General features: G+C 44.3%; 1 protein-coding gene across 3 annotated transcripts in view; it reads right to left on the bottom strand.

Moving 5' to 3' along the window:
• LOC126187383 (serine/threonine-protein kinase tricornered) overlaps positions 1–13,352 on the bottom strand; it is a 645,736-nt gene that overhangs the window by 228,505 nt on the left and 403,879 nt on the right. Inside the window, exon 1 of one of the 3 annotated variants that reach the window (XM_049928432.1) lies at positions 1,378–1,690. The exons of the other annotated variants lie outside the window; for them this stretch is intronic. Coding sequence (XP_049784389.1) covers positions 1,378–1,558 — 181 coding nt within the window. The 5' untranslated portion in view covers positions 1,559–1,690. Of the gene's footprint in view, positions 1–1,377; positions 1,691–13,352 lie in introns of those variants that run through there. 3 annotated transcript variants of the gene reach the window in all.

Raw genomic sequence — 13,352 nt, 5'->3', positions numbered from 1 at the left:
AATTCTGGTGTCTCCACACAAGGTCAGATGTAAGTGAAAGAATTGGCTCGTCGAACCAACATCTTGAGACGCAAAGCTGAGGCAAAGTCGTTCTGGTGTTGGAATTTCGATCAATAGGTAAACTGAACGTCAACTTCAAGATAACTTCCGATCCGAAACATCTGCATCGCAGGTTTTGCAATCCTAGAGTCTGCAGTTCAATGCTGAACACAGCTTGCAGTGGAAGGCGTTACTGAAAATAGGGTTTAAGGACTAAGTCAGGTGGCTAACCGGTTCCGCCACAAACGCTTGCGCAATATCTCAATCGTGCCGGAACCAGACCAGACAGTACTGTACTGTACTGACTCCTGTGGATCAGAAACTTGTTACGCAACTCTCATTCTTCAGCATTTAACTCTCATCGGAATATAGGCACAAACCACTGCTATAAAATATAAAACGGTGTGTTCACGATTTCTTCTAAAAAAGCGCACATTTGCTTTTTCCCCCACGATTTATATTCGCAGATACAAGCTGCACATTAGCACAGACATTAATCCAGAGTTCATACCTATCGGCTTCAGAACCAATGTTCTCACACAGTAAACTACGGTCACGAATGTTGCAGTACTTCGGGTCAGCCGATACGATTTGGGTAATCTGTTTTCCATTGTCATTGTTACTTTTCACATAATACCAGAGGTGTCTCACACAATGAACTGGGTGTAGAGACTTAACGAAAGCCGGCCAGTGTGGCCGAGCGGTTCTAGGCGCTCCAGTCTGGAACCGCGCGACCGCTACGGTCGCAGGTTCGAATCCTGCCTCGGGCATGGATGTGTGTGATGTCCTTAGGTTAGTTAGGTTTAAGTAGTTCTAAGTTCTAGGGGGCTGATGACCTCAGCAGTTAAGTCCCATAGTACGCAGAGCCATTTTTGAACTTAACGAAAACAATATATTTTAGTTTGAAACAAACAATGTATAATAAGAACACGATATCGGCGGGATAGACTACTCTCTTTATTAGGCCGTTAATGCTCCAGTAACTGTTCCGATAGCGAAGCCAGCGGAGTAATTTCATTGCATACTGACAGTTCTGCCACTATTACCAGCACACTACGCGTCGATGCCGGTGGAACTACTGCACCACCGGCAACGCTGGAATCCAGCATTTATTTTCTCAGCGAGGTTTCATCGCTTGGAAGGGTCGTACCTCGGTGCTATTTAGTCAATGTTCTAAAAATCTCGAAGGGAAACCCCGAATAGAAAGTGCCTTTGATGGATCTGGTCATCTCGGACGGCAGTTTCCAGCAGCGTCGGAAACTGACAATGGAAACCCTGGGCCTCAAAGCGAGGGCGCCGGGCTGACTTTGGGACTGGTTTGTCAGGTGAGACACGAACCTTGGACCCCCTGCTTGCCCATGTCTGGCCGCCGCAGCCGAGAGAACCAGCGCAGGAGACGCCTGGCCGCGCTGAAGCCGCCGTCTCCGCCGTTGCTGCCACCTCCTCCTCCTGCTGGGTGCTGGGAGATGGCGGGCCTCTCCACCAGGAGCACAACCCGCTCCTTGTTGCACGGCGACATGAACTCACATGACACACGCACGGTCACACGCTCGCGCGCGCCCCGGCTACGCACACACGCACTCGGCTAGGACCCGCTTCGCAGTTCGCCAGAACACCACCACCGCGACCATATCCCGCAGAACGACTGGCAGGCGCGCGGCGCGACCGCTGGCGGACACCCCTCCCCTTCCACCACCTGACTGACGCCGGTCCCCCCACCACGGCCCCACCTGTTGTGCCGCTCGCGCGCACAACGGGCCGGTTCGTCAGCCGGCGTTCTGCACCGCGCATGCGCCGTACCGCTTTCTACCTCACGACGACCGGTATTGTACGCTCCCTTCCGCTGAGGAAGCGCCTTCGATAGTGACAAGAATTTACGAAACGGCTGTGCCGGCCTTACTAATTTCTCGAACACCTACCGCACAAATGCAATGAAACAAAAGTGGAGAATCGCCGACGCCAGGTCGCATCACTGGATAGTTATAGCAAGCACTAAGGAAAAAAAAATGAATACCAAGCACTGCAAGGAGACAAAGGCTCATTAGGAAGCAAGTCGATATTTCTGTTTTGCGGTGACAATTTGCACCTTATCGATACCGGATGATGACACCCACTTGCAGGACGAGTTACCTGACTGCTACTGATATGGAATGAAACAAGTTTACTGTTACCTGTCACTGTTTGTTTATATCCGCAAAGCGTTTCAGAGGTTTAAATTACGATCATCAGGTGGATTTACATGTTTCAGTACGATATATATGTGTACTGTGTTCAGATTTTGGGGTAACTTGTGGCACTGTCTACTGGAGAAATAAAAATACTATTTCAGAACATTAATAAAAACATATATCCAAGGGTGGAAACAAAACAATTAAAATAGAATACCTCCACTGGTCATAGCCTTCTGTCTCTGTCTAAACGCATTACGCGTAAACTGTCGTATTTTGTAAACAAAGATGGCTTCTGGAAACCACTAGATGCTAAAGAACGTACAACAAATCAGAAACAGTATCTGTAAGTACAACGTATATATATATATTAACAACAGTATTAATTCAGAATACGTTTAAAGGACTGTGGAGATACTTCTTTCAGTTACTCAATACATGCACTGAAATTGTTATTTTTGTATAATTTTATCACTCTTGGCAACACAATTATTGTACTTAAATTCCGCAACATGTCACCCGATTAAATAGAAGAGTATTAAACTTAAACCATATAAACTTGACAGGATCGGATTTGTATATCACTTTAAAAATTTATTCCAACGCATACATCCATTAACTCAAACGAATATCTCCAAAACCCTTTACAATTGAATCCGAAATAATAATGTTACTGTGATACATATTCTTCGTACATCGACACAATGTTTCTGTTTTGCTATTATGTTTTTTGTACCCAGCAGTTTCCAGACACCATCTTTGTTTTCAAAATTGACAGTTTACGTGTGACGTGTTACGACAGAGAAAGGATCCTGCGACCACTGGAGGTTTTCTATTTTACGTGTTTTATTTTCACCTTTGATATACATTTACTTTTTATTCAAAAACCTCTCCAAAACCACGTTCTGAAACTGTGTTTCTGTTTCTCCGCTGCACAGTGCCACAAGTTACCCCAAAATCGTAACACCACACACACACACACACACACACACACACACACACACACACACACACACACACACGCGCGCGCGCGCGCGCGCGCGCGCGCGTAAATCCACTTCATGATAGAGGTTTAAAGCTTCTGAACGTTTTGGATATAAATAATGACTGGTAACAGTAAACTTGTTTCATTCGAGCTAACCGAAGTTTAAAGAACGGTATAGCTATCGATTATGAATTCCAGAGGCCAACAAAATGGCACAACCGAAAAATGACAACTATCACAAATACCTAACACGGAAGAGGGTCCAGAATGAGATTTTCTGAGTGTTTAAGGACTGTTTGAAGGAACAAGAGTTCTTTTCGTTTGTTAGTTGCCTTGAAAAAAGTCGCAGTATATTGGTTCACGTACATATCAGATTATGATGGAAAAAGATAGGCCCAGTAATTTGTGTTGCATTAAACGCACACCACAACTGTTTTTACAGCATGTAAAAGTTCTTAGGGCAACTGACGATGATATTCAGAACAAAAATGTAATTTTTTCTGCGAATTCTCAATAAATGCAGCCAAGCTTCATCAGGAAATAAGGGCATTTCGCAATCACTCTGTCTATCGTGATCTGACTGCTATGGACAATTGCAGTACAGACGTCTGTCTAACAGTAGTATCTGAATCACTGGGAACGCCGGAAGTGGGAAACTTCCTCTTTTCTTTTCCATTTTATCTATTGTAGGCATACACTATACACGAGTGGGTTACTTTTTTCATATCCTGTCGTCTTACGAGATCGACTTTTGCCCTTCGAAGGACCTGGGTTAAAATTTCAGAATAGAGATTCGACCCCACGATCTTTGGGTTACCATCCTGCTGTCTTTCCACTGAGCCAACCGCTGTCTGGAATCTACAGTAACACAAACGGTTCGTGCGCGCTGACAACGCTAGTACACTTTTGGCCATACAGAGCTCCCATTATTGTCCATTCATTTTTTACCAAGTCCTGCATATACCATAATTAATTTGGACGAAATTGGTGATAACGAGTAGGCGCGGTCTCTATGTACGATCCAAAATGAGAAGTTAACTAGGGACAGTTGCGAATAGCAGGATATTAACCCTCCTTGGGAGATCATTCACACTCAATGTACACTGAGCTTTACATCCTAGAAACTCAGAAGTCTGCTGAGGCATGACAACACTGCATATGTTATTTAAGAATATCTCCATTACATCACAACAAACATGACAGTCTCCACTGGTCCGTCTATATTATTTTTCCTGCCCTAAACTAGGTATTCGGTAATCCAATTGCCGTAAATTCGTAAAGGCCAGACGTAGTATGTTTCTAGTACGTCGTGACCCGAGATGTAGCATTCCGCAGTTCACGACTTCATACGCAGCAGTAATATCGCCAGCCACTCCGGTGAGAAACCATCTATAGGATTCAATTTACTGATTCTTATTCCAAACATTGTACTGCTGCACCTAAACCGCAGTTGGCCGGCCGGAGTGGCCGTGCGGTTCTAGGCACTACAGTTTGGAACCGCGAGACCGCTACGGTCGCAGGTTCGAATCCTGCCTCGGGCATGGATGTGTGTGATGTCCTTAGGTTAGTTAGGTTTAATTAGTTCTAAGTTCTACGCGACTGATGACCTTAGAAGTTAAGTCGTTTAGTGCTCAGAGCCATTTGAACCTAAACCGCAGTTGATTAAAAAGATGATAAATATTATTGATATGAGTGGAACGGGAAATGAGAAACAGACCTGGAAAATAGCTGTTCTCGTTGGAAGACCAGGTAGGAGTTAACCAAGTGTAACGGGTGGTCTGCTGATACTCATGAAAATAATTTTCTCCCGCCATGAGTCAGACTGCGGACTGGTTACTTCCGAGTGAACCGGTATGATGTCAACGTTATTTACCTACTTCGTTTGCTGGGAAGTACGAAAACACCGTCTCTTCGCGTTAGTTCCTTTTACAAATGGCATGACGAGAATAAAGCGAAAGAGCATTTACAGCCCTTGTATGCTCCTTGTGATCTAAGAAAGACGACAAAAGTTGCAGTTTCTGAAGTACAGTTTTATGTTCCTTCGCATACAAAAAACAAAGAATTCCTGGCGATTACCTATCATGCGTAACCTTGACGTGCAAGCAACGGGTAACAGCAGAGGTCTGACATCAAAGAGCATGCAAGCTGTTTGTATACTTCTGCTTTCCGAACTGTTACGTAAAATGTTTTGTGACTGAAGAGACATCGTTACTAAATTCCGTAAGTGACGCAATATCTGCTTTCATTCAATCGTATATGGCGAACATTTCTGTAAGATGAGGATTCCATTCCTGCTCAAAGTATATTCTCACAACCAAAACCAAACTCAAAACCTCCCACTCTGGACTTCCCCGTCTCCTCAGCCGAAACTCTACGTGTTCCTTGGGGGTACCAGAAATTGCTGCTTAGTGGTGTTACTTGACTGGTTTAGGACTTCACCAGTGGCTATAGTAGATGGTTTCCTTCCATTCTTTGACTAGAGTTGCATGGGTTTAAATTTAACGAAACTACGCACAGTTTCTCATATGCACCAGGACAATTGCCCGTCAGACTGCAATGAATCGATTTCGATAAACACATTGGACAACTAGTAATCAGGATTATACAATTGGCAACGCACTGTGTATATCGTGGTTCAGCACATCGAAATCGAAATTTTTTTACCATGAATAGTGGGAAAACACTTTTCAGTTGACTACTGAGGTCTTATTTGTCTTACATGCATGTGTCATAAGCCATAACAAAACAAAACCGATTTAGGTCATCTTTACGACATGAAATCGAAAAGCGGTGTGTTTATACACTGAGGTAACGAAAGTCACGGGACAGTGATACATGTACAGATGGCGGTAGTATCGCATAAAGGTATAAAGCGGCAGTGCATAGGTGGAGCTATCATTCGTACTGATGTGATACGTGCGAAAAGGTTTCCGATGGGCGCACGATGTGAATTAACAGACTCTGAAATTGAATGACAGCTGGAACTAGACGCATGGACCGTTCCATTTCGGAAGTAGAGACTTTAATATTCCGAGATCCACAGTGTCAACAGTGTGCCATAAATACCAAATTCCAAGCATTACCGGGACTCAAATTGTCAGCAAGGCCTGTGCATGCTGGTGGTGGCTCCACAATGGTGTGTGGGCTGCATTTACACCGAACTGAACCGATCATTGACTGGAAATCAAGGATCGGCCACTTGGAGACCATGGACTTCAACGATTTAATTTTTATGGACGACAATGCGCCATGTCACAGGACCACAATTGTTTGCAACTTGTCTGAAGAACATTCTGGACAATCCGAGCGAATGATCTAGTCACCCAGATAGCCCGAAATGAACTCCATCGAACACTTATGGAACATAATCGAAAGGTCAGTCCGTGCACAAAAATCCTGCAATCTCAACCATGGAGGGCTATAAAGGCAACATGGCTCAATATTTCTGCAGGGGACTTCCAATATCTTGTTCATCCACGCCACATCGAATTGCGGCGCTAAGCCATGCAAAAGGAGGTGCTACACGATATTAAGAGGTATCCCATGTTTTCTCTCGCCTCAGTGTATGAGCATCCTGTCCGGCACTACTGAAGGTATTTTGAAGCAGGCAGCGTGTACAGGATTTCTGTTATTAACGCGTCCGTATTTTTTAGTTCAAACATTTGTCTTTCTGGATATTTCTAATAAAAGGACCATCTTATAAAAGAAAGATAGGAACTCCAAAGTGAGCCGAGATACTGATCGTATCATGTATCAGTATCTCGAGCAATTTGAAAATGCAGATAAAGATCGAAACGAACAAACACACACTCAATATCACTGCAAATCGCGATGCCGTATCTGTTTGGACCATCGATGGCAGCAAGGAAGGAAAATTAGGGTTCAACATCCCGCCGACGACGAGGTTAATAGACTCTAATAGAAGCTCGTATATCACAAACAACTTCATTACACAACAATGTGACCGTGGTGGTCTAGTGCGTAAAGTACTAGACTCTGGCCTTTGAGGTCAAGAGACAAGTCTAGGATAGGTGTGGAGATTCTTCCTCATTCCAGTCCCTCCAGAACGGCCCCAGGCTCACTCAGTCTACAATCAGAACAGTACCAATGATCTTTCCCAGAGGCAAAAGGCGACCGGAGTTGGTTTCTGGCCGTATCAGTCGTTTTGGTAAGTTAAAAAGTTAGTGTATCGAGCCTGTAGAAGTTGTGGAGTTCGCGTGTTTGTCGATGTCCCGCATTAAATCCCACACGGTCTGGCGTGCACTACGTCTCCTCCTGGCCACTTGTCAGTAATGCAAACTTCGACTCCAGGGATCAAACCCAGTGCTTCTCAGTGTGGGCATTAACGGCCTTTGGGTGGCGGTTTCATTCACCCCATTTTTTCAAGTTTCACAGAAGTGTATTCTGTTTAGTTTTAAAAATGGGAACTCCAAAAGGTCATTGAAATCAGTAAAAAATAACTTTTTGTGCTTAAGTAAATTTACAGTTAAGTGTATATGATAGTAATATACAGTAAATAATACGGTCTGCATACAAGATACACTTTGTGTTATAACCAGGAAGATTTATGGCAGCTATTGTGGTAAAGAGGAGTGGGGGACAATGCTTCCTGACAAGGGAACCTATCCATCGCACCCCCCTCAGATTTAGTTATAAGTTGGCACAGTGGATAGGCCTTGAAAAACTGAACATAGATAAATGGAGAAAACAGGAAGAAGTTGTGTGGAACTATGAAAAAAATAAGAAAAATATACAAACTGAGTAGTTCATGCGCAAGGTATGCAACATCAAGGACAGTGTGAGTTCAGGAGCGCCGTGGTCCCATGGTTACCGTGAGCAGCTGCGGAACGAGAGGTCCTTAGTTCAAATCTTCCCTGGAGTGAAAAGATTGCTTTTTTTATTTTCGCAAAGTTATGATCTGTCCGTTCGTTCATTGGCGTGTCTGTTCACTGTAATAAGTTTAGTGTCTGAGTTTTGCGTCCGCACCGCAAAACCGTGCGATTAGTAGACGAAAGGACGTGCCTCTCCAATGGGAACCGAAAACATATTGCCCACAGAATACAGCTCACGTATTAAATGCACTCTCGTCCAAAGTAGCGAACAATCAACTGCCAGTCAGGGAGCCTCGTTAGCAGGAATACCCTCTCTTCCGTGCGCTGTAGTCGACTGACGTCGTGTTTTTCGATGTTTGTTTAGGTGTAGCGTCCCCATACTACGGCGCAGTTATCTCGCATCGGACGGACAGATAATAATTGTCTGAAAATAAAAAAATTAAACTTTTCACTCGAGGGAAGACTTGAACCAAGGACCTCTCGTTCCGCAGCTGCTCACGCTAACCACGGGACCACGGCGATCCTGCACTTACATTATCTTTGATATTGCATATCTTTCGTATGGACTACTCTATTTGTATATTTTGCTTATTTTTTCATAGTTCCACACTACTTCTCCCTTTTTTCTCGATTGATCTGTGTTCAGTTTTTCAAGGCCTATCCACTGTGCCAACTTATAACTAAATCTGAGGGGGGTGCGATGGGGAGGTTCCCTTGTGAGTATTTTTCCAATGAATCTCAGTCTGACAGCCGGCCGCTGTGGCCGACCGGTTAAAGGCGCTTCAGTCCGGGACCGCGCTGCTGCTACGGTCGCAGGTTCGAATCCTGCCTCGAGCATGGATGTGTGTGATGTCCTTAGTTTAGTTAGGTTTAAGTAGTTCGAAGTCTAGGGGACTGATGACCTCGGATGTCGAGTCCCATAGTGCTTAGAGCCATTTGAACCATCAGTCTGACATCTGCATTACCTGCTATTAATTTTATGTGGTCATTCCACTTCAAATCGCCCAATACGCGTATTCACAGATATTTAATGAATGTGGATGATTTAGGTGAATGTTCGTTAATCGTGTGAAATCAAACAACAGGTAATTTCGCTTGTGTGTGCGCAATACAGTACTATGCATTTCTGTATACTGGCGATCAATCACCGATCTCTTCACCAAGGATCGGTCCCCTGCAGTTCCTCTTGCATTACGCCACTAGTTGGTTGCTTACCCACTCCTCTATACGGATGGCGGTTATTGCTGAAACAACAAGTTTCCGATTATATCGTTTTTTTCAACTCCTGTATAATCTGGGTGTTAAAACCGCCCAAAATAACCGGCTTCCTGTAATAAACGTAAAAATCGAATACAAACATTTTGACTCCCTCAGTTTAATGATACACAGAATCCCAGTATTAAAGAGGCAAATAAAAGAAAACATCAGTAAGTTTCTCGAAATGATAAATGGTTGTAAAACACACAACGCCGGCCGTCGGTGGCCGAGCGGTTCTAGGCGCTTCAGTCTGGAACCGCGCGACCGCTACGGTCGCAGGTTCGAATCCTGCCTCGGGCATGGATGTGTGTGATGTCCTTAGGTTAGTTAGGTTTAAGTAGTTCTAAGTTCTAGGGGACTGATGACCTCAGATGTTAAGTCCCATAGTGCTCAGAGCCATTTGAACCAAAACACACAAAAAAAATCACCAGTATTGATTCTAGTTGTTTGAAACTCAGCTCCAAAATCATGTTGTTATCTAAGCTCATACTGCTGTTCGGGCATTACAAATTTTCAGCGCTAGAGAGTGAAAACAAGTTAATTTGTCAATTTTCAAAAGCTAAAAGCAGATATGGGCGCATTATGCACACACAGGCAGCAGATACGGTACTACCTAGTTTTATGAATGAACTGTGAAATTTGAAATTTTTTCCTTACACGATGTCGCAAATTTGTTGTGGCTCCTCCTAATTTTAACCTACTACAGCAAATCCGGCATTGCACTTCACTGATACCGTCCTTCGTAAAACACTGTCAGACTATGGATGGCCTCACTCTGCACTACAACTAATGCTCGGTGACAACAGCGAAGAATTAACATACAGAGCAGATGGGGGAAGTGGCACATACAGTAAGTAAACTACCATTCAATAAACCATGCCACGTGATAAGATACAGTATTGACGCAAAAATGATGTACCAATTCTTATGCCACGTGTTTGTTGCTCATTTCTGTCAGTATTGTTATTAAAATAGCACTGATCGCTTTCCCTATTTTCTATAATAACCTAATACTTCAAAGGAATGGAAATTTTGCGATTAAAAATTACTCGTTTTTAAGAAAGGTTCATTTACAAACCAAAATTTTAGCACTGCTGCTATGACTAACCGATATTTGTTTTTCCCGGTTATTAGTAAGAAACACCGGTTATAACCGAGACCAAACAAATATCGAAAAATACCGGTCACTCAGAATTAAAATATCGGTTGGTTTTCCTATCCCTACTTCTCTATAAAAGACAGCATCGTCCACCATCAGCCTCACGGAGCTTCCGTCGTTGTCCACAACAGCAGAACAGGCCTTGTCTGCCTCTGGACAACTCGATTCGGCGAGCTGCGCTCTGTATGAGCTGACAGGAATGCGGCCGCAGGTCTACTTGTTACCGGCCCGGTCGTGCAGCTGGGGGGCACCGCCCACTTTCTCGCCTGCCGAACTCTGCACCAACGCGCACCCAAACCGCCATCGAAAAGCGCGCCCTAACGGAAGACTTGTCAGAGGGGACCAACGCCCCCTCTGTCCAGTTGCTTTCCACGCGTTGCATAATGCTCACAGCCACACCGAGGAGTCTCCCTACTCATAGACCTCTCACTTTTATATGTACGAGGGGCGTTTGTAAAGGCCGTGCAAAAAAAACTGCGTACGTGTTGGGGTCAACCTTTTTGATTTTTCGACATTGTCTCCTTTTACACTTATACACTTCGTCCAATGCTGTTCTAATTTGTTGATCCCTTCCGAATAATAGGAATTGTCCAAGTCTGCAAAACAGCTATTAGTTGCTGCGATCACCTCCTCATTTGAATAAAATCTTTGCCCCACAGCCATTTCTTCAAATTAGGGAACGAATACTAGTCCGAGAATAGAGGGGGGGGGGGGATGTGAAACGAGTTGGAATCCTATTTCCATTAGTTTTGCGACCGTAACTGCTGAGGTGTGCGCTGGTGCATTGTCGTGATGGAAAAGGACATTTTTGCGGTCCAACCGTGGCGTTTCTCTTGCAGCTCGGTTTTCAAACGGTCCAATAACGATGAATAATATTCAACTGTAATAGTTTTACCCTTTTCCAGATGGTCCATGAGGATTATCCCTTGCGAATCCCGAAAGACAGTCGCCATTATCTTTCCGGCCGAAGGCATGGTTTTCGCCTTTTTTGGTGCAGATTCTCCCTGGTAACCTATCGTTTGTATTGTTCTTTGGTCTCAGGAGTATAGTAATGTATCCTGTTTCATCCACAGTGACGAAACGACGCTGAACAGGTGCAAACCATCCTTGCAACATTTCACACGATTCCGTTTTTGGTCAAATCTGAGCAATCGCGAAAGCCATCTTGCGGATAGCTTTCTCAAATGTTTATGCAAAATATTATGTACCCGTTCATTCGAGATGCCCACAGCACTAGCAATCTCACACACTAACTCTTCTGTCATCCATCACCATATCATGGATTTTATCAATGATTTCCGATGTAACCTCCACAGGGCGTCCAGAACGTTCAGCATCACTTGTGCCCATATGACCACTCCGAAAATTTTGAAGCCACTTATAAACAGTTCTAACCGAAGGTGCAGAGTTACCATAATGTTTATCAAGCTTCTCTTTAGTCTCCTGAGAGGTTTTGCCTTTCATGAAGTAATGTTTAATCACCAAACGAAATTCTTTATCGTCCATTTTTTGACAATCTCTCGACTTCCTTGATTCACACGAATGCCAAACACAAATAAATATACCAATATGGCTGAAACTTGGTGTGCGTTCTTTCCATGATGCTACCAACTAAACATGACCTCCATACGCGCCGGTGGAACCATCTCTCGGACTTTGCGCAGGCTTTTCAAACGCCCCTAGTATGTACCCCGTGAAAGCGCGGGATTTCGATGCTTCAAATGCGGATTCTTACTGGGTAGCTGAAAGGAACAGCTAAATGTTTTGTTCCTCAGAAAATAATGTAGTCTTGCGAGAGGTGCTTCTATAAACTTACGAAGAAGTCTCCGCCACCAGAGTACGGAAAATGGCTCACTTGGGGATCTGTCCATTCAGCCGCGGAACATTCACATTCGATCGCATCTTTCGTCACAGACTCTGACATACGAGTACATAGGGGTGCACAAAAATATGGAAACACGAAAAACACAACACATTACCACGCCTAATATGGTGCAGGAAAACCTTTGGCTTCCAGTCGTCTCGGAATGGATAAATACAGGTCTTGTTTGGTTTTTAAAGGAATCTTACACCATTCTACCTACAAAATACATCAAGTTGAAGTAACTACGAGGGATGTGGACAGTCAGTTCTGGTAAAGATCTGGTGACTAAGGTGGCCAGGGAAGATGCGACAACTCATCCCCATGCTCATAAAACCAGTCCGTAATACGACCTTGCAGAGTAACCAGGAGGCCTGTTGTATAACACGATATAGCCGCCCAAATCAGCATCGAACGCTCGCCATGTCTCTGTCTTGGGACGTAATCTCGGCCGGAAGGTGGAAACAGTGTCCAACAAGACCCGACTAAATAACTTTGTTCCGTGGCTCCATAGCCCAGTTTTTACGGGTTCAGCACCACATTTCCCTGTCGCGGGCATTTGCAACACTGATGACTGGTTTTGGAGTTCCAGCTCGATCTTCAGTTCCCAGCTCCTGGAGCTCCTTTCGTATTTTTTCGGTGCTAACAGAGTTCGCGAGTACGACATTCAGTTCTGCAGCGACTTATGCAGCTCTTCTCCCCTCAGTTTTCGTAACAGTCCTCTGCAATGACAGTGCCTCGACAACTCAACACACACTTTCTTCCGATCTGTGATTTACTGGATGATGATTTTACGCTTTCCCTGTACGCGGTATGAATCTCTGATACCGTGCCTCTTGAAATGGCGAACACTTCGACTGCCTTGGTTATGGAAGCATCCGCCATTCGAGAACCAAAAATTTACCCACGTTCAGAGTCACTTAGCTCCGACATAACGCCGATCACCACTGCTCTGACCGTAAATGACACCTGCAACGTATTGAAGACATTCCACGAGTGCCGTTCGTGGTCAAATACAACAGCGCAACTTACTGCCTACTAGCTGCATTTA

Source organism: Schistocerca cancellata, chromosome 5, assembly GCF_023864275.1.
Source record: "Schistocerca cancellata isolate TAMUIC-IGC-003103 chromosome 5, iqSchCanc2.1, whole genome shotgun sequence".
Lineage (NCBI taxonomy): Eukaryota > Metazoa > Arthropoda > Insecta > Orthoptera > Acrididae > Schistocerca > Schistocerca cancellata.
This window is presented reverse-complemented; position numbering and strand designations above follow the sequence as displayed.